At 32.1% G+C, this 22413-nt stretch overlaps 1 protein-coding gene across 1 annotated transcript in view; it reads left to right on the forward strand.

Annotated features, from left to right (window-relative positions):
* Window positions 1-22413, forward strand: part of DACH1 (dachshund family transcription factor 1) — a 412459-nt gene that overhangs the window by 288743 nt on the left and 101303 nt on the right. The window contains exons 5-6 of the mRNA XM_090258266.1: window positions 12212-12347; window positions 15820-15954. Coding sequence (XP_090114392.1) covers window positions 12212-12347; window positions 15820-15954 — 271 coding nt within the window. The remainder of the gene's footprint in view (window positions 1-12211; window positions 12348-15819; window positions 15955-22413) is intronic.

The following is a 22413-nucleotide window of genomic DNA, read 5'->3' on the forward strand; positions in this document are numbered from 1 at the left end:
AAAGCAAACACATTTCAAGGAATGCATGATTCAATTCTAATATTTTTTAGTAAATATTTCTACATTTCATTTCATTTCATTATATTTTTTTCCTTTACCATTTATACCCGGTATACCCTCTTCCACCTCCAACCACACACATCACCAGCCCGGCAATCACCACACTGTTCTCTCTTTCCATGAGTTTTTTTCTCTTTTTTTCTTGTGTGCTGTATCCCTCCCCCCAACCAATCCTCCTGCCAACCCCAGAGCTGTCATCCTGCTCTCTGTCTATGAGTCTGTCTGTATTTTGCTTGTCAGTTCAGTTTGTTAATTAGATTCCACATATGAGTGAAATCATATGATACTTTTCTTTGACTGGCTTATTTCACTTAGCATAATGTTTTAAACTGAAGAAAAATTGTGAACAATTCTCTTCAGAGAATAAGGGTGGGAAATACGTTTTTTAAATTCCAAATATTAGAGAATTCAAGTTAATAAATCAACCTGTCTAAAGTTATATATTATAAAATTGATAACATTAGCAATATTTAGTAAAGTCACATAATATATATTAGTTTAACTTAATTTGGGGGAAGTTTTTATTTTCTAAAAAGAAAATGATTGACTCCCAGGTTACATTAAAAACTAGAGGGCCCACCTGGGTAATTAGAATAGTACTTGCTACTTTACTTTGCCTGAAAATATTTGAAATATGAAGGCTGAATAGAAGTGAAATGTTAAATATCAAAGAAGACTTACCCACTTCCAAAAGGATGTTAAACTAATAGGAGAAATAGCATGTGAAAGGAAAATATAAACTCGAAGGATCTTTCATGTGCTGAAATATGCCATTTACAATTTTTGAGTAATGACAAGAATTAAAATTAAGAGTCAACTTAAGTGAGAATGGCAATAAGAACTTGTAGGACAGAACAGAAGGAAAAACATAGCTCTCAGAGTTACATATTTTGAAATATTATTTGCATTACCTGTTTATATGATATAAAGGAGCTCTAATGGTTTTTCTCATAAATGTGTTTACTAAAATGGACATACCAGTACAAGCTTTGGTGCAGGGTTCAAAAGCTGCCATCTTTGAGAGAAGTCCACCCTGCTGCCAATTTTTGTATGGGGCATGAGTAAGAATTGTATTACATTTTTTAATGGTAGGGGGAAAATTTAAAAGAAGAAAATGATATGTCATTTCACATCAAAATTATATGACATTCAAATTTTAGCGTGCATAAATAAAAATTTTTGGAACTCAGCCACACTAATTTGCCTATTTTTTATGGCTTCTTCCCCATATAAAAGCAGAGTTTAATAAAATATTTACTAGTTGATTCTTTACAGAAAATAATTTCTGATTCTTGCATTAGAGCTCTGAGGAACTCAAACCCATGTGAGTCTTAGGTTGTGGCAGCTTAAACTCAACTCTCAAACACTATTGAGCCATAGGATTTGGCATTAAATAAAAAAAAGAAATTAAAAGCATTGAGCAAAATAAAATTACATAGGTGAAGACAGTGCCCCTATAACATTGTTATTTGCTTTAAATGTCAATTTTCATGATGTAGTTTACCAAAGTATTAAATTAGACTTTCTCTGGTCGATTGTCTTAGACTATTGGAAATGTTTCAGTAAGATAACTCTAATGAGGAAATGAGCATATACTGTTTAGAAAATAATAATTCTAACTTAAACAGCAAGTAGCACTGTCTTTAAGAATATATTAAATTATTATAAACTCTGTATTAGTCTGTTATGTATCAGTGAGACCCATCCATCTATACTACTTAATATTCATAGAACCTGAAGAGACATAGACTTGGGATATTAGATGCTATATAATCCAGCTACCTGCCTCCCCCAGGGTGGATAAATAATTCATGCATCCTTCCTACTCATTTTTATATATACAAGCTTTTGTAGTAGAACTGTTATATCTTTAGCAAATTTAAGGATGAGGAAGCTATTCCTTAATCAAATAAAAATTTTCACCTCCATAGTTTCTAACTCAATTTTATTGTATTTTCTTGGAAGGAAAATGTTTAATGTTTTCTGTGTTCTAACCATCTAATTATATAAGTCATATGTAGTGTTTCTTTCCTCCAGACCAAATATTCTATTTTTTTATGACCATTTCTCTTCAAGCTATTTGGTTGACCATTAAAAGCAAAAATACTCACTTCCTCCCCAACCCTTCCCATATAATATTCTATAAATCCTAGAAGTGAACTGGCCAGTAAAGAGAAACCAGTACTGACATGAACCTCAATTTGAACAATAACTGATAAATGAAATCATAATTCATAAAACCATTTGCTATTTGAATTTGTGACTCAGTAAATTTCATGCCTTCATCACCGAAAATTCTAGCCAATTCTTCATCTTTTACTTGTATTAAGAATTTTTATTTATCCATATTGTTTTTTCTAGATCATTGATTTGGGTTCTTTAGATACTTCTGAATGTTAACACTCTAAACTATCATATTATCTATTTATACCTTCTTTGTATCATTTCCAAATTGTAAAGAATGTATTACTTGTATTGCCTTAAATCACTGAGGAAAATAAACAGTATAAATCAAGAGATCAATTCTCCTTGTCATTAGAGAATTCCTAATAGGCTAAAATGTTCTACTAATTGATTCTCTTTGGGTATAATTCATCAAGTAACCCCCGAATCCCCCTGGATGAATCAATATTTTTCTCAGTTTTTATTTAATAAATTCACAATGATATCATAAAGACTTTTGGGAAAAAAGGTTCTTGCTGAAAAAAAGTTGAAAAAGGGAAAGGCATAATTACTATTGGGGTTTGAAACACACATTCTGGAGGAAGATTTCTTAGGTTTATATTCTTGCTCTACTACCTCCTGGTCATGTGATCTTAAACAAGTTAATTTAATACCTTTGTTTTTCTTTTCATCTCTAAGCAGTGGGATTGATACAATTACTACCTCATCAGGCTGTCTTAATAATTTAGTACGTATAAAATAATTAAAAGGCTTTATACACTCATATTAACTTCATCTCATTACTAGTTATATTTTCTCTCAAAATATTTACCATCATGTGTTTAAAATAAGTTCTAGATTCTTATAAAGAATATATGTCAAGCTCTTAAAATTGTATAATAAGAACTTCCTATCCCGTTTTCTCTCCCTTTCCCTTCCTTCTTCTGTTTCAGCCCTTTTTACCTAATGAAGGTGTTGTATTTTCCTTATTGGAATGTTTTGCAGTGCAGTAGTATAAAAAACAGATTTGTAAATGCATTATTTTCAGACTTTATTTTTCTTGAGGGATAATGTAGAGGTTTTTTTTTTTTGAGGAATTTAGCAACATTAAAATTATTCTACATTATTGAATAAACTATTTTTACACTGCATTATTGGGTTTTCTAAAAATAGAAAATGTGACAAATTCGTTAATTTTCTCTGCTGACCTGGTCTGTGTGTGTGTATGTGTGTGTGTGATGCTAACATGTGTGTGAGAGAAACAGACTTTATGACAGTCTCATTTAAAGACTTAAACCTTGAAAAAAACACAAAGAATAAATTTTCCATTCTCTGATAATTTTCTTCAAAGCAAGTCCTTAAATTTCTCTTACTAAATAGGACTTTACATCCATGAAATGTTAAATGTTTAATAATTATGAAAACTAGAACCAGTGTATCTGACCTGATTTCTAAAGTAGATTAAAATATTAGAGCAATGTCATGTGCCTCGTGTTTGTTCTTAGGTACAGAATAGTTTATTTTTTGGAAGCCATAAATAACTCTAGATGTATGCATTACTTTTAAACATAAATGTTTCTTTCACAAAAATAGATATTATATAATTTTACTTGGATTTTTAAGAAACATTTAAGTATGTTCTTTTAATGCTTGAGTATTGATATAAAATATAAAAAAAAAAAGTCCACTAGCAAGGAAAAGAAAGTATTAAAACACAGCCACCTGTAAGGATACATCACTATATTCAAACAATCTCATGTCGTTAAATCCTTGAGCTTGTAACAATACTGAATAATAGACTCATTGTCCACAATTCTAGGGAATTGATACTTTTAAAGGATAAAGTTTTAAATATGGGGGCTGGGGCAATCATTTCCCATATAGACTGTACCTCAGGATAAACAACTAATTTTCTAGGGAAATTTCTGTTCATATAAATCTTTTAACAAATAAATGAGTAAACGATAGTATATTAAGAATATCACCAAATTGTAAGTCCTAATGAAATAGTGAGTGTAGCCCATGGTCATCAGTGGTGGCTGGCATCGTGAAATGCAATGAAGCAGACATTATGTGTTCTGATGGGAACATACAACACCATCATTAAATAGTCTTGCTCCCAAATCCACCTGAAACAACCATTCAGTTACAACTGTGCAGGAAATTCAGGGGACAGAGGAACTTAGACACAAGTTGGATTCACCAGGTGATAGCCTCTGAGAACATGCACCATGCCTTCACTAGATAAAAAGTTAGCTTTAAATATCAGCCATGCATAGAGTGAGCAATGCCAATTAATGGCAGCACTGGCTAAGTCAGAACTTAACTTTTTCTCTTGCTTTCCTCTCTGTACTCACCCCTCTGTGAGTGTGGTAAAGAAAAATGTTTTACCTTTTCATTAAGATGCTAGTATTTATTATTACACAGGGATTAATCATTTGAATCAAAACTGCATTTTACTGCATAAAGTTACAGTAGTCCCTCTCTATATCGTGGTTCCCTTGTCGCAGCCTCACTGTATCACGGGATTTTTAAAAATATTATATTTAATTATTTTTCACAGATTTTTCACTATATTGTGGGATTTTGCAGAATTGTATATGTATGTTGTTCAAGTTACGTAGGTTTAAGAGTGTAGAAAAATGTAAGGTTCCTACATCGTGGTGGGGGGAGGTGTCTAGAACGTAATACCTGCGATAAGTGAGGGAATACCGTACTGTACAACATTATATTTCCAAATAGTGACCTGAAGTATTATGATGTTGCCTGTGAAAAAAAAAATTGTCTCTTACCACCACTAAATAAGTTTGAAGAGATAGTAGAAGAATAAAATTAAGTTGTTTATATTTAGCAAAATTGAGTATTTATTAAGATCATCAAAACCAATAAAATGGGCTATGTAAATATCTCCTGAAGCCGCAATTGAGAACTTTGAGTTATGATGGTGGTTGCCCAAGCTTTTACCAGATGGAAGTATATTAGCTTCATTTACTATGTCTTCCAGAAGTTTTTTTTTTTACATTTTTCTGGATCTGAAATCCCAATTATACCATTGTCTCCTTTGTTTATTTTTCCAGATCAACAAATCTGGATGTCACACTTACTTAGTGTATGATTCTGGACTTCCTTAACAACATTTACTAGTTTAAAGTACATGCTGCATGGGTGATAAGATATCTGTCAGTTTTGTTTACTTATATATAAGCAGTGCTTAGAACACTGGGCCATGTTAGGTGTTCAGTAAACATTCTTTGAATGAATGAACTTAAGTTTGAGTTGTCTTAAAGTTCAGGAGTTTAGGTTATACGAAGTGCCAGTCAACTTCACTTTTGTAAGTTAAAAGTTATGTCAAGACTCCAGTCAAGATGGCAGCATAGGCAGACATGAAGGACCTCTTCACACAACCACATCATAATTACAACTAAAATATAAAACAACCATTACTCAGAATCATCAGAAGTTGGGAAGTCTTACAACTACAGAATTAAAAAAACCCACATCTATCCAGAATGAGCCACAGAACTGGCAAGCTGGTGCCATATCTGAGACTCCATTAACCTGGCTAACACTGTTTTACCTGCCTTGGAGATCCCTAGAGACTCCTCCCACCCAGCTTGCAGGCCCACCCAAGATAATTTTCCATATGAATGGCTTGTCTTTGCTCATGATGCCCAACTTCCTAAACCCTCTCAAACAAGCAACAGCTGGCCTCAATGAACCCCAAATTCGGCACTAGCAGCAGCCAGCCTAGGTTCACAGCTTGGCTTCACCTGGGAATCTCCAAGCCCAGCACAAGTAGCAGGCATCTCTGATTGCTTTATAGCTCAGGCTGAGTGGTCCCAGGAAACACACAGGTGAGGGCTGATCTTGGTCTGCACCACCTGGGTAACCCCAGGGCCAGTGTACCCAGTGAACGGCAACAGATCACATAGGAGCACCACCACCCTGCGCCTGCACAACTGTTCCTCCACGGAGGGTGGAGGTTGGTGGTCACTGGTCACAGCCAGTCCTTGCAATTTGACTGGCCTGGATAAATCCCTACCATTGATCTGCCAACAGCAACCAAGGCTCAACTACAAGAGGAGGGTGTACTCAGCCCACACAAAGTGTGCACCTTGAGTACCCAGGTTGGGTGATAGGGGAGGCTGTGCCACTGGACCCTGTGGGACACCTACTACATTAGGCCACACTACAAAAACATGGAGTCAAGGCAGTTATACCTAATACATACAAACAAACACAGGGAGGCTGTCAAAATGAGGAGACAAAGAAATATGGCCCAAATAAAAGAACAGATCAAAACTCCAGAAAAAGAGCTAAATGAAATGGAGATAAGCAATCTTATCAGATACAAAGTTTAAAACGCTGGTTATAGGGATGCTCAGGGAACTTAGTGAGGACCTCAACAGCTTAAAAAAGATCCAGTCAGAAATGAAGGATACACTAATTAAAATAAAGGAAGATTTACAGGGAAACAATAGTAGAGTGAATGAAGGCAAGAATCAAATCAAGGATTTAGAACATAAGGAAGCAAAAAACAACCAATCAGAATAAGAAGAAGAAAAAGTAATCCAAAAAAATGAGGATAATATAAGGGGCCTCTGGGACAACTTTAAGAGGTACAACATTTGCATCATAGGCATGCCAGAAAGAGAAAAGCAAGAGCAAGAAGTTGGAAATCTATATGAAAAGGCAATGAAAAAAACTCTCCTAATTTCGTGAAGGAAATGGACATGCAACTCCAGGAAGCACAGAGTCCCAAACAAGGTGGATGCAAAGAGGCCCACTCCAAGACACATTATAACTAAAATGTCAAAGGTTAAATATAAAGAGAGAATCTTAAAAGCAGCAAGAGAAAAGCAGATAATTACCCACAAAGGAGTTCCCATAAGACTGTCAGCTGATTTCTCAAAGAAACTTTGCAGGCTAGAAGGGACATATTCAAAGTCATGAAAAGTAGGGACCTACATCCAAGATTGCTGTACCCAGCAAAGCTATCATTTAGAATCAAGCACAGATAAAGAGCTCCCCAGACTAGTAAAAACTAAAGGAGTTCTTCATCACCAAACCATTATTATAGGAAATGTTAAAGGGACTTATTTAAGAAAAGAATATCAAAACTATGAACAATAAAATGGCAAAAAGTATATATAATAACAATTGAATCTAAAAAACAAACTAAGGATACAAGAAGAACAGAGTCAGAATCATGGACATGGAGAGAATTTTGGTGGTTTCCAGATGGGAGGGAATGTGGGGGAATGGGTGAAGGGGTGAGGGAATTAAGAAGTACAAATAGGTTAGTTTGCAGAATAGCAATGGGGATTTAAAGCACAGCATAGGAAATGCAGTAGCCAAAGAGCGTATATGCATGAGCCATGGACATTAACAATGGTGGGGGGATTGCCTGAGGGAGTGGAGGGTGGTGGGCAGAGGGAGGCAAATAGGGAAATATTAGGACAACTATAGTAGCATAACCAATAAGATATAATTTAAAAATAAAAGTTTGTTTCAAAATTTAAAATGTTAAGAGAACATTTAATGTAGAAATATATTCTCCCCACTTCTATAATGTATTTAGTGAATCCTTAAGTAATAGATGAAAATGTAAATAACTCAAAAGGGAGCCACATATAAAGCTAAATTTAAAAATCTCTTAGAGAAATGAGTTATGTTTATTTAGCGTTACTCTAAGAAAATATTTTAAGTTCATAAGATATAATGCATTTTGTGGTGGTGAGGAGGCAATTAGACCATGCAGTTTTTTTTAAATGTTTAATTAATCACATGTGTATAATACTGAACATCTTATACTTTTTACTGTAGAATACATCATTTGGGATTCCACCTTTGATTTTGAATTATCCTATAGACCAACACTTCTTATTCTACCCTGAGGCAGTAAATGCAACTTTTCTTTATTGTTATTCTTGTTATTCTGTTAGCATTAGTTTATTAGTATGACCTTTTTTTTTCTTTCAGTGAGAGTGTATCCCTCTTAAATTTTCATTTATTATTGTGGCTAGTTTTATAAAGAGGGAATATTGCAAAAGATTATGTTTTATTGATTGGTGGATTTATAATTCAGGACTATAAATAGTGTGTTGAAGTACTAAGTTAAATATTCTTCCTCTTTGTCCTGCTTCATGCCCATCTCAAAGGTTAAAGGTTATTGTACAGATGAAATGATACATCCAGTTTACATAGTTTTCCTATAGACATTGAATGTTTCTGTCTTCTTATGTCTGAATAAAACTCATCTATTTTGTTTAGGTAATAATTATGAGCTTCTCTCATAAGCAGTTCTTTACTGTCTCCATTATTCTCCATCTTATAAATAATTTTGGGAAGGCAAGCATATGAATATGATAAAAGAATTAAGCTGTTGAAATAAATTAATTTTTTGTACAACAATGTATTACAATTTTACTTGCTCGATAGATTTTACTTTAATGAAATTCTTCAAAGAACAATATATCCTGTTTCAAAGATTGAATTTACACAATGAGTGAAATGACCGAATATGTTGTATCTCAATTTACAGAAAGTTTCAATTGAATACTTCAGCTTTTAAATCATAAAAATTTACATAAATTAAAATATTTTCTTTCAATAAAAGTATCAAGTATTGTCCTGTATCCTTTATTCTTAGACAAAAAATAGTTAAAGTAAAATAAGCTAAAGCTAAAATAAATATTACTATTTTACCTATATTTTCTAATATCCTTTACATTAACAATTTAATCTAGTTTATTTTTGAATTATTTGATTATGTGACCTTTCGAGTATTTTGAATGTGTAAATGTATAAGTGAATAATTCATAAATGAAAAGAATTATCAGGATAAAACTTACACAATGAAATGTATTGACTAATGAAATACTTTTTATACTTATGTGGAAAAGACAAACAAATAATTGTTTTTAATGGCAAAACCATTTTTTCTAGAGTGTTATGCATTAAATATTTAAGTATGTCATGAGTTAAATACTCAGGAAAAATTAATTTCTCCTATTTTCCATTAGCAGTACTATGAAATCTATTATGACAGCAAACTCAGACTTTCATAATGATTTTAGAGGGATTGATTTGTTTCAAGATTTTACTTTATCCCTAGTCAGCCAAACATGGACACTGCAATTATGATCATTTACAGATTTATTAAGGGAAATATTAAAATGTATTCATGAATAAACATTGGTGTGAGTGACCTACAGAAAAATATGGAATAGTTAACTTAGAAAATTTTATTTATATAAAAATATATCAATGTTCCTTCTCAAATACATATGATGTTTTCCTATATAATCCAATTTGAATTAGATATATTAGAATTTAGCTTTAAAGAACAAACTTGTGTCTTCTTTTTCTTTATTTGTCTTATACATTATAAAATTTAAAAAAACTTTAAATTACAGCTTACATTCAATATTATTTTGTATTAATTTCAGGTGCCCTCTTTATTAGAATTTCAAGATTCCAAGGTTAGACTCTTTATAGAGTATCTCTGGTCATGTGTGTAGTTAGCTATAGCATAGCTTATTAACAGCTTTATACAGACAATAAAGGAGTTCCCTATACAGTTTTATGAATCCATAAACTTTCCTGAACAAGCTGAGTGTAAATCCTAACATTTGGGATGTATGTGTGTGTCTTCCTCTTTCCCTCTGTCCTGCTCCATCTCTCTTTTACTCATTTGCAGTCTTTCAATTGCACCTCTAAATGACTTGGATAGGAAAATATATTGATTGATTCTCACATTTATTTACAAAACAGCCAATTTTGCAATTTACAGAAAATAGAGCATTGAATTATTTACCTCTGATCAATTGACATAAAAGGCTAGTGTTATAGTATAATTTGATAATATGTCCCTTCTTTGGGAGGTTTTAATTATCTCTAATAGAAAGAAGTCCACACATTTTTGACTTGTCCATGTCAAAAATTCAAAAATTCCTAAAGTTCAAGAAGTTATATTTACAGCAAGGTTCTAATATGCAATTTTTGAGAGTAGAATTTAGTTGTTTCCTTTTTAGGTTATAATATTCTTTGATCTTGCAAATCTTTTGTCATGAAGTTTCTTATGGGATTATTGTTTATCCCGTGGATTACATAATGGAAAAATAATTCTGTGCATGAATTTTGGATGAGGGCTTGGCCATTTTTCTTGTTATTTTAATTTATTTGTCACATCCTCAAAAGTTAAGCCTCACCGTATCTGTTAATTGATGACATTCAGATTGAAAAAATTAAAAAAGTATGAAACAAGTGGTGCTCAATCTTGGATGAACATTAAAATTAACTGAAGAACCATAAAAATATGGGTGTCTGGGTTGCACTTCAGACTCAGAGTGTTTAGAACTGCTGCACCGAAGTACTACAAAGAGTGTGGCTTAAAACAATGGAAATGCATACTCTCACATTGCTGGAGTCTAAAATCTGAAGTCAAAATGTCAGCAGCATCGTGTCCTCTAAGATTCTAGCTCGAACCCTTCCTTGCCTTTCCGGTAGCTTCTGGCGCTGGGCTGCAGTCTTTGACATTCCTCAGCCTGCAGTTGCATAACTCCCATCTCAACCTCCATCTTCACATGGCATTTCCCCCTCATAGCCTAACTATATCTTCCTGCAAGGACAGAAGTCATGTTGGAATAAGAGGGCACCCTACTCCACGATGGCATCTACAAAGACTATTTCCAAGTGAAGCCACGTTCAATCTTTTTGGGGGACACGGTTCAACCCATAACACTCACTAAGCTAGAGTCTCCGGTTGTAAAGCCCAGACCTAGGCATGTTTAAGAACTACCCAGGTGATTCTAACACATAGCAGGAATGTGAACTATCGCTGGGCTAATGGAACCTCTCAGGTCAAGGACATGAATTACCCTCATTCTCACTGGCAGAATAGAGCCTGAAGCTGAGTCTTTATTTTTTATTACATTAGCCATTCATATTTTCAAAACTACCGCCTACAGAACAGTTATATTTTAGAAGTGTTTTATTTTTAAAATTCTTTTAAAATATTTACACCATTGCACCCTAATAGGGAATGATTTATTATTTATTATGTATCATGTAGAAGTTTACTTCTACCATTCCAAATTTTTATTAATTATTGAAAAAACAGTTATTTTTCAAGGTCTATGTGTTGATATCTAAAGGTATAAAAATATCTTGCTGTTCAAAAAAGAAAATGTTAATGAGTGAGTATCTTATTTCTTAATCTGCACTCCATTTATAACAGTTTATGGGAGACAGTTAACCAGTATATGTATATGTTAGTCTAATGGGAAAGGTACAGGACTTTGAGGGGAAGAGATGAAATGGAATCTGTAGAACAGTATCAGGAACCATGATATCAAGCTTCTCTGGGAAACGACTAATGCAGACTCCATCACTTCCCTTACTACCTTAGTGTGGTTGAATTGAAGCTAGGAGTAGCAGGTAAGAAAATTATTCCAATATTAAGGTAATTGATTTCTATGATGCCTTCAAATATGACCATCCAAGTGTGTCCAAAGCAGTGCCATGATGAAATGGCTGTAACAACTCCTCTGATATTATTATTATGGTCTGTCACATTGATAATTTGCATGCTAAATGATCCTTAGACATTTGCTGAAGCAATAGAATATATTTAAAGATTTCTTTAAATTGATCATTAGAATTGAAACTGCTTTGTTCTGTTAATTCTTTGTTGTCTAATAGGTTCTAAACTGGTTGTCTTCTTTGGCCTCTCTTTTTAGCCAAAGCAGTACTGACACTTGCCAGTGCTACACTGATGTTTACTTATAGACCCAGTTTTCTTTCTCATCTTTCCGTGCTTTGGCTTTGCTCAAGATAAAAGGTGTCGTAATACAGCTACATGTTCATGAAAAATTGTATTTATTGTCTTCACAGTTCTATAGTATTGAGAAAAATTAACATTGCTTAAGTAAAGCACCAATGCCTTTCCCTCTTTTTCTCCCCCTCCCTTCCCGCGGTGGTGTAGGAGCGGGTACCCGACAGCCCCTCGCCTGCCCCCTCCCTGGAGGAGGGCCGAAGGCCTGGCAGCCACCCCTCGTCACATCGCAGCAGCAGTGTGTCCAGCTCCCCAGCACGGACTGAGAGCTCTTCCGACAGAATCCGTAGGTCTCATACTTTTACTTGTCACCATTTTCAACTTTATTAGGTGCAGCTGGCTTTTCTAATCAAAATGCCCTCATTCCAAATAGATCTCAGATGTATCATGTTCTGAAGCTCTGCGGCAATAGCCATCTCTCAAAATTATGTTTCCCAGTTTGCAATATCATGAGGTATGGTGCTACATTAACAGGTTCTGATATAAACTCCCTCTCTTTGATGCCACACATAAAGATTTGAGCTATGAAACACTTAGAGAAAGTAAGTAACCTTCTAGATTAGTTTCTGAAGTAAACACCTCCAACTCTCAGATATCTAGTCTCTATGTGTTTATGGGTTATTCATCTTCATTCTTTCTTCCCTCTCTTTTCTTTCAATCCCACCCCTGACGTTTTTGAAATACACTGATACTTTATTAACCCTAGTAGCCCCCATAGAACACAAACACGAACACACGCCACACACACACACACACACACACATGCATAACCTGCCTCGTTTATTTTTTATTTTATTTATTTATTTTTAACTTTATTTTTATTGTTGACACTATTATCGATGCCACCTTTCCCACCCTTTGCCCACCTTCACCAAGCCACCACCTTCCTTTCCCTCTGGCCATCATTTTTCCATTGACTAAGATATCCACAAAGAGACATAAAAAAATAAAATTCAAACAATTGTAAAAAAACATTTCTTAGTCATTCAAATGATGAGTAGATTAAAGGGCTTGCAATTGGTTAAATTATAGGATTTGTATTGGTAACAGTCAATAATGCATTTAATGTCATATAGTATCATTATTAAATTCTAAAAAGGTAAGTGTATATTTTATTTCATGATCACATTTTCGGATAGTTTATCTTGATCCACGTGGCCAAGAAAATTAAGAGTAAAGTTAAAATGCCGTTCAATTAACTGGTTATTTTGTGCCTGTACAAGAATCAGACACTATTTTTCCAATAAAATAAACATATTGACACTGACTTTTTGGTTATAAAACCAATGTTTATTTTATCCTTTCCAGGATTTAGTTATTTTCTGAAATTATGCTCAGTATAAACTTCACATAATTACAAAGATTTTATTGGAGTTTTTTGGTTGTTGAGAACATTTTTATAGTAAGGAAAACATTTCCTACAAATTATCTTTGTAAGTTATAAAGGAATATTTGCACAAGGAAGAAATCCTCAATATGGATATTACTGAAATGGATAAACTAAGTGTTAGGTTAAATTGTATATAATAAAATTATTTAAAAATTATACAATTCATCATAATTTCAAATATAAATACTTGATTTGCCTGTTTACAACATATTTCTTAATTTTGTAAGAGAGGGTTGTAACTGTTCATTACTCACCATTTCCTGATGCTATTCCTAGAGCTGGCAAACCCCAGACCCCACTACTTCAAACCACTTTTGAAATAAAATATTTTCTGTATGCTTTTATGCTATGCTGACACTGGAATCAGAGATTTAATGATGAATATTTGATTTTATTTCTAATTTTTAATAAAATATTGTCATTGGAAAGGTATAGTTATAGAAAAAGAAACATTTTTTCATACTAAAATGTAAATATGAATAAATCAGGAAAATTTTGAGTTTTGTTATACATTCATGTTTTTAATGAATCATTACAATCTTTTCTATTCTTCATGAAAAGGAGAAATTTTTGCATGTGTAGATTACCATAACTGTTCAAATGAAAATAAATATATAGACATGCACAGTTGCACACCTATATACCATGTATGCATACATATACATGTATTTGCATATATGTGAATATTTCTTTTACATGTTATTAAATTATGTTAGACTAACATAAAAGTATTAAGAATAATACAAATAATTCTTGCATGTTCATCACCCAGATTTACACAGACAATTGATCTCCCTGAAAGAGATACCCTGATTAAAAGCATAGACCAACTACTACCCTTATCATATCAGCTTCTTTACCTTAAATATTCCATTGGTTATTTTCTACAAACAAGAAATTTCTCTTACATAACTATAGAACAATGATCAGAATCAGGAAATAACAATTATTATAGTATTAACTGCTGAATCATAAATACTATTCAAAATTTACAACTTTCCTGTCATATTTTCCCCTCGCTAACAAGAGATTTTTTTCCTGGATCAAAAGCTAATCCAGGATCACATGTTGCAATTACTTGTCATATTCTCTTAGTTTCATTAATCTGGAACAGCTCCTCACTGTTTTTGTCTTTCAATACCTTGACATTTTTGAAGCATGTGGCCATTTATTTTGTGGAGTACTTATCAGTTTGGAACTTTTTGGTGTTTCCTCAGGATTTGACTTAAGTTATGCATTTTTGGCAGGAGTCATACAGATGTGATAGTGTATCCTCAGTACATTTCAGGAGACATATGATATTTCTCCAATGTTTTTGATAACTGTCACTCGGTAAAGTTGGTAACTATCAGATTTCTGTATTGTATTTTTGTTTAAATTTTTGTAAATAATAAGTATCTTATAACTCCTTATATCTTGAGACTATATAATTTGTCTACTCATCAAAATTTCACTCCACTAGTTTTAGAATCAGCCATTAAAGATTCTTCCCTGGAACAATTATTATCATGTTGATTTGCAAATGGTAATTTCTAATAGTCTTGTTATATGTTAAAAATATATATTTTACAAATAAAGTTTTATGGGATGGTTCTTCCAAACTTTTGGATAAAACCAAAATTTTCATGGGCAACTTATTAAGAAAATTTTTGACTGGATTATGAAAATCATAAGGATGTTTTATCATCTACCTTTCATTTTAATAGTGACAGTTTACTTCAATAGTTCAAAAAAGCAATTATTGCTTTTAATCATTTGGCCACTTAATAGATATTAACTGGGCACTTTTAGAATTTAAGTTCAAATCCATTTTTTAAGGAAATACTTTGATATACTTTGATATATATATATAAAACCTCCAGCTTTATTGACTAGATTAGAATTATTGAAATAGTTATTTCAGTGCCTTACGTTGTTGAAAACTCTATTTGCCATTGTATGACATTAGAATTTATTTATTATGTCTAAAGTCTAGTGTTAAAGAACGTTCTAATGTTAAGACTGCATTCTTATAAAGGAAGGTTATATACTGGAGAGAGAATGTGATGCACTAGATGAAAGCTTGACTACTTCACTGGTACTAGTTTAGTGGCTGACCACTCATTAGTATTAGTATTACAGATGTAAGTAATAAAATCATTATATTTTATGTGTAATATGTATAAGATAAATTTGTTTTATTTTTGTTATTTTTATGCTTATTCTCAAAAATGATCATGGTTATTGTCTTACAGTATTCTTAGAGATAGATTATCATTTTACAGTTAGGCCATCTATTTTATCTTCTTTTAAGTCTATAAGTCTAACTAATTTATTTATATGAATGTTGTATGTTATGGTGTTTTTTCTTTTGTTTTGGTCTTGACAGCTGTTCATCAGAATGGGTTGTCCATGAACCAGATGCTGATGGGTTTATCACCGAACGTACTCCCTGGGCCCAAAGAGGGAGATTTGGCTGGTCATGACATGGGGCATGAGTCAAAAAGAATGCATATTGAAAAAGGTAATATATGATTATGTGGCCTTGTTTTTCCTGCTCAGCATGTGAACTAGATTTTAACCATAGAATCAGGTATATTTTTAAATCACATAAAAAAGATGGCATATGAACATTAAAAAACCCTACAGTATTGAGTATTAATTAAGCCTATTAAAAAAAATGAAGTATGAATGAAGACTTGCTTTTCTCTTATACAACAGGTAAGTGTTAATTTATTTTCCAGTGCATTTAAAAAAGATAATTATTTGTTTTGTTATCTCTTAGTACTGAAGTTCTGTTTGTCTTTCTCAATGCCTTTAGGGCCAGTTGCTATTTTACTTAGCATGATACAAAAGATTATTATTCAGAAATGTACAAAGGATTATTATGAATATTTTTTAATGAAAATACACATAGTCATGGGACCAATTAGGAAACAGAATTGAATTTTGTCAGCCAGTGCACTAGTAGTTGTTTCAAAAGTGTATGGAACAAATAACAAAGCCAAGATTGCACAAAGATACCAATGTTTTCTGTTTATGTTTCATTTGTATCAACTTAACTCATTTGAACAGGCAAAATTTGAGTTTTCATGCACTATATCATGAAAGCCTTTCATTAAGAAGTTGAAATATTATTTTAGTATGCATGCTGGAAATTTATGCTAGTAGGCATAAATTCATGTTTTCAAATGGTTAAGTTTTCAATTGTGAAAATAGGAGCCTCTTCATCTTTTTCATTCTATTTTAATATTTTAAAATTTAATTGATCTAGACTAGGTACTTTGACTATTTTTTTGACATGAATATAAAATAATTGGTGTCATTATAAGAATTATTTTGTGTGGAAAACAATACATAAAAGGACCAATCAGCTGTCAGAAAGGAAAATAAACAAAATTAGACATTTAAATAATTGGAAAGAAATGATTAGAGAAAGACTAAATTAAGGTGGAAAAACTTTTTCTCCCAATAAGACTGTTCACATAAAGTAAAATTGCTTACATAAAACATTATTCATTCAATATTAAAATAGCTCTCCTGAGTATGAAGAAACGATTAAGAAAGAATACAGTATTTCTACAAACTACATCATCTAAATTATGAAATGTCAATGAGAAAATGATAATCTTTTCTAGATGTTAACATGCAAAAATTTAGGCATAATTGAGAGAAAGCAGCATTAAGGCAAGTTTGTAATTATTTGTTTTGAATTTTGATATCAAGTATTATTACTAAGGTAGGTGACCTATATGCAATGCATCAGTGGGCCAGAGGGTCTCTAAATGTCTACTGGCAAGGTTGCCACAAGTTCTTTTCAACAATAAAAAAAAATATTATCAATATTTTACCTAATGTATATTTTGACATATACCTTTTATATTTAATCAAAAACCTTATTTTAAGAAATGTGAATATTAACATAGTGAGAAAATATAAAAATTAAGCTTTACATATTTAAATATAAGAATTTATTGATTGGGTTAAGCAGTCATTCTTCATTAAGGTTCTTCAAAAGAATAAAGCCTTACAGAATATGATTCCCAATTTTCCCACGGATGCCAGGTAACTAGTTTTAATTGAAACATGGAAGAGAGAAGTTAATTTATGATATACAGTGGATGTCAGGATATTAGGGCTTAATTCTCCTGCAGAAGTCTGGTGAAGAAGGGATAAGGGAGAAATGGAAAAGCCCAACCAGAGCTGGCAGTGAGGAGACCACCACCAAAGGCCTAACCAATGATGTGATTGAAATAACGCATCTCACTGGAATTTTTGGCGAGAGCTTCTATCAACCTGATGTTTCATGTTAGGGTGACCTATTATTTTTATAACTATTTCTTTTTTCATGAGTAATGAGTTCTATCTATCTATCTATCTATCTATCTATCTATCTATCTATCTATCTATCTTCTGTTATGATATAACATTCGTTATTATAATTTTGCCACCGTACTAGACTGATGATCTAGAGACCCACTTCTGGTTTTCCTGTGTACCTGCTACAGAAACCTTCATTACATCATTTATGTTGTTATTTGGAAGTTATTTCTTCCTTGTCTGCTTCCACTACTGGACTGTAGATCCCTTGGAGTCATCTGTGTATTGCATTTGTTTTAAGCAGACTAGACAATTTATCACTGCCTACAGATTTGGACTGAATTACTAAGGGATTCTAAGAGATAGGGAAGAAAGGTTTAAACAACTCTAAATATTACACTCTGTAAGGATTAATAGAAAGGCAAAAGGTGGAACTATATAACCTTTAAGATGTACATTTATATGAAACATTAGGATGTTCTGACCATGAATATACACAAAACCTTTCTATATCACTAATATTTCTTATCACATTGAAGTTTTTTAAATAGTTTTGCCATCAGAATAAAGACCTTGACTATATCCACATGTTTTCCAATATTTTATAAAGAAAAATAAGTTTGTATCTGAAGGATTTCCATAGCAACGTAAAATTACCATTAAACTCATCTTATGATTTCAAGTATAGTTATATAATTATGGAAATTGTAATGGATATTGGTACTGTTATACTGTGTTTTGTTATATGTTGCTCTTTCTCTTTTATGCACTCTCATCTGTTTTTTAGCATACTGAATTAATTAATAGTTTATGTTCATAGTTTTCTGGATCAATCTATGTAAATTAAAAAGTTTTTTTCCATAATGATATTTAGTGCATACCTTATACTAGCCCTGTAACTTTCTTACTACACATATCTATAATAAAACAAGTGGCTTCATTTGCAAATTTTGTAAGGAAATTAATTATATGTTTGTGTCATTTTAGGCTTGGACTTTTTATATGTTATATGCTGCCTTCCTCTTTAAATCATTCAAAAGATGATAATTTTTGAGAAAACACTGATATTAAAAACATACCAAAATTAATTTGTATGCTGAGAGTCACTATGGTCTAGTCTTAAACACCAGTAACTTTTAAACATTTTTAAACCTTTTTAATATTAAAAAGCTATTGACTCCACTCTATTAGACAGAATATTTGAGTCATCATTAGCTGGATGACCAGTGGCTTTATAGGCAAAAATATTAAGTGCTGAGTAAATCTGCTCTTTATTTAAAAAAATAAGAACACAAATAGCTTTCTAAACCTAGGGATAGTTTAAAGTACATTCAAAATATAAATATAAAACTTTGTTAATATATCGAGATATAATAGACATTAATATTATTTTTCATCGCAGGTGTAAGGGATGAGAACTTTATATTCTGAGAATTTTAAATTTAGGAATTTTTCAAAATTATTTGATAAAAAAAGAAAACTGATAAAGCTTATAGCTTCAACAATAATTATGTCTTCTATCTTTCCAAAAAAAAAATCCAAGTTTTCTAGAGCTTTCTGGAGTTTAAAAAATATTGCTGATGTCTTCCTGCAGTCTAAATTTAGTGGGATAGCATAATTGACATTTGAAATATATAAACTCACAGTTTTTTTATGCTACACCTACCTCTCCATCCCTACTTATTTGTCCATTGATGTTAATTTATAGTATTACTTTATTAGTTGCACTTTTTGTTATTATAGGATTTATCTAATTTTTAATTCACCAAAAATTAAATATAGAATACAGATAATTCTATAGTGCCAGCTTTTTCCAGTTATAAGAACCTTAAGCACTTATAGTTGAATGAACCACTGAACACCTAATTTATGTTAGGGTACTTCAGTCTTGGGCTAAGAATCCCACGGTCAGATATGTGAAATCAGCAACATGAGATGCAAAAACTACCTCTTGGCTATAAATGTACAGATTTTGTTTTGTTAATATGTATTAAAATCTTCCCTAAAGTTGAGGCATTCCCTCTTATGTTTTCATGAAAACTATAAAATTTTTCTTTCATTGGTGAATTCTGCAGAATGTTCTTTCACTGATGACACCTGTTATTTTAGAACCAGGACTAAGTAAGGAAGCAGATAATATAGGGATTCATTTCAAGTCAAAAACCATTTATTTTTGTGGCATATTCTGCTTAGTGGGCCATGCTCAGGATTTCCAATTACTAACCCACTTTTATAAAAGGTTTTCCTTTTGGTACTCTGGATTTGAGGACAGAGCACTGGAGTAGTTAGCAAACTGGCTGTATTGGGAATTCCTCTTGTTACTGTTTTATTCTCAGCATCAGGTCCTTGGAATATTGTTCTACAAAACATCTTATTTACTTATTTGTTTATTTGTTTGTTTATTTTAGAGAGAGGGAAAGGGAGGGAGGAAAGGACGGGAGAAACATTCACCTGTTGCCTGTCATTTGCCCCCTGACCAGGAATCCTACCAGTGACCTTCCATCTTGCAGGATGACCCCCAACCAACTGAGCCACTCTGGTCAGGGCCTACAAAACACCTTTTGTAAATAACTATACTATCTATTAATTTTCTCAAGTTTGTGGAAATAATTTTTTTGAAATATATTTCTTTTTACACATTTCTCATTGTTTAAAAATTCTAGTTTTACTTAAATTAAGATTGGGTGTCAAAATGTTTTTTGTTTTTTAAATTCTGGATAAACATTACACAAATTATTTAGGAGTAAATGTTACATACATGTATATTATAAATATGAACCTATATCTCATGTGTCTATATAGATGTGTATAGAGTGAAAGCCTCTTCTCTTTAGAAATTTATGTATTTTGATAATATTATTTCATATAGAGGGCCATGAGTATTTTTATTTTTAAATTCTCTAATATGCCACTTCTCTTTTACGTTTTTCCTTTAGATACAATTACTCTTGGCATATTTCGAAGTCTCATACAATATTCTGTCTAAATACTTACTCATGTGACTATTCTTCAGTTTCCAAACCTGTGGAATAAAAGTGTTGAACTTTATGCCAATGCTTTTAATTCTCAATTTAAAACACTAGATATTATATTTCTCTGAATCACAGAGTTGTTTTTTAAGTAGATGGCAGAGTTCACATGTGAAGCCACAGCTCAGGTGAAACTTTCTTATGGTACTAATTTTATTATTTTCTGATTTATATTTCGATAAGTGGAACTCCCAATAAATACTTTAATGACAATTTAAGGAAATCCTTACTATGAGACTCCCATTTTATACCTGTAATGATGGGTAATTGGTATAAAATATGGGCTTTAGTGTTTATATTATTCCCATGCATCTTGCTGACTGTCCCATCATATTGAACTTGCATGTTTCTCAAATATCTTCTGTTCTTATCCAGATGATTTAATCTCTTTCCTTACCTGGATATACATGCCTCCTTTTGCATTAGTGCTCAGCCCATATTTCTTCTGGGAGAAAGTATTTTCTCCTCATTGTCTTGGTACACCTAGCACTGTGTCTGGCAGTAGTGGGTACAATATATGTTCTTTTCAGAGTTAAATTAGATAATATATGTCTGCAGCACTTGACCCACTTAAATAGCCCATGAAACTGTTAGTACTATCAAATTAGCTAATGGGTATATGGCTTGACTTTATAGATGTGAAAATATACATGTTGTGAATCACTGAATTAAAATATTGTTTGTTTATAATTCATAACATCACAATTATGATGATTTATGCTTGATCTCAAACAGGAAAACTGACACCACAATATTTTTGAGAATGCTTTAATTATATATGACAATGTTGAAATATGCAGTTTTGGAAGAAAAAACTAACAAAAGAAACATAATCAGTTATTTTCTATATCAATGTTTAGGAATGTAATTGCCAGAATTTTTGTTAACATTAAAAAAACCTCTTAATAACCCTGTTTGTGAAAATAATTTCCAGAATATTTTTAACATTAAAAATTTCTTAATTTTCTTTACCCTGAATTTATTTTTAAAATCTATTGAAGAAAAACAAATATGGTTAGCTCTGTAAAATTTAGGGGGTATCAGATCTTAGATATAGATGGGCCATAACAGATTGGATTCAAAATCAAATAGAGTCTTCTTTGATGGACAAGAATTTCATCTTCATGTATCGCACTTGTAAAATGAACTACTTCAATTTTACCTAGAGTATCAATTTATGTTTTCCTGAATTTTATCATCACATGATTAATATGAATATTGTTAAAAGAAATATAGTATTTCATCGATGCAGAAGAACTTGGTTGCTTCTCCAGGACATCCATAAGTTTTGGTAACTTATTTAGATACATAGAAAGTTGAATCATATTATTATTTGTGGTTATTTTTTATGAGTTATAGGCCAAAGATTTGAGAGTAGTCTTATGTACCTGATAAACAATAATATGCATTTACTTGTGGTCAGATAGAGTATCTTTTCTCATGGAAAAACCATAATAGACTATTAATTATTCCATTATTCTGCTTCATTTCCTTGAGCCCTTTTAATGGGGACAGAATAACTTATTTCCTCACTGTTTAAAATATATATTTATGTAGTAATGCCAATAGCTAATATTTTCCTAGCACTAACAGTGTAATGGAGAGTGAAATACTAGTTCTATATATTATTTCTA

The sequence above is a fragment of the Furipterus horrens genome, unplaced genomic scaffold (assembly GCF_987537825.1).
Source record: "Furipterus horrens unplaced genomic scaffold, mFurHor1.1.pri manual_scaffold_12, whole genome shotgun sequence".
NCBI lineage: Eukaryota > Metazoa > Chordata > Mammalia > Chiroptera > Furipteridae > Furipterus > Furipterus horrens.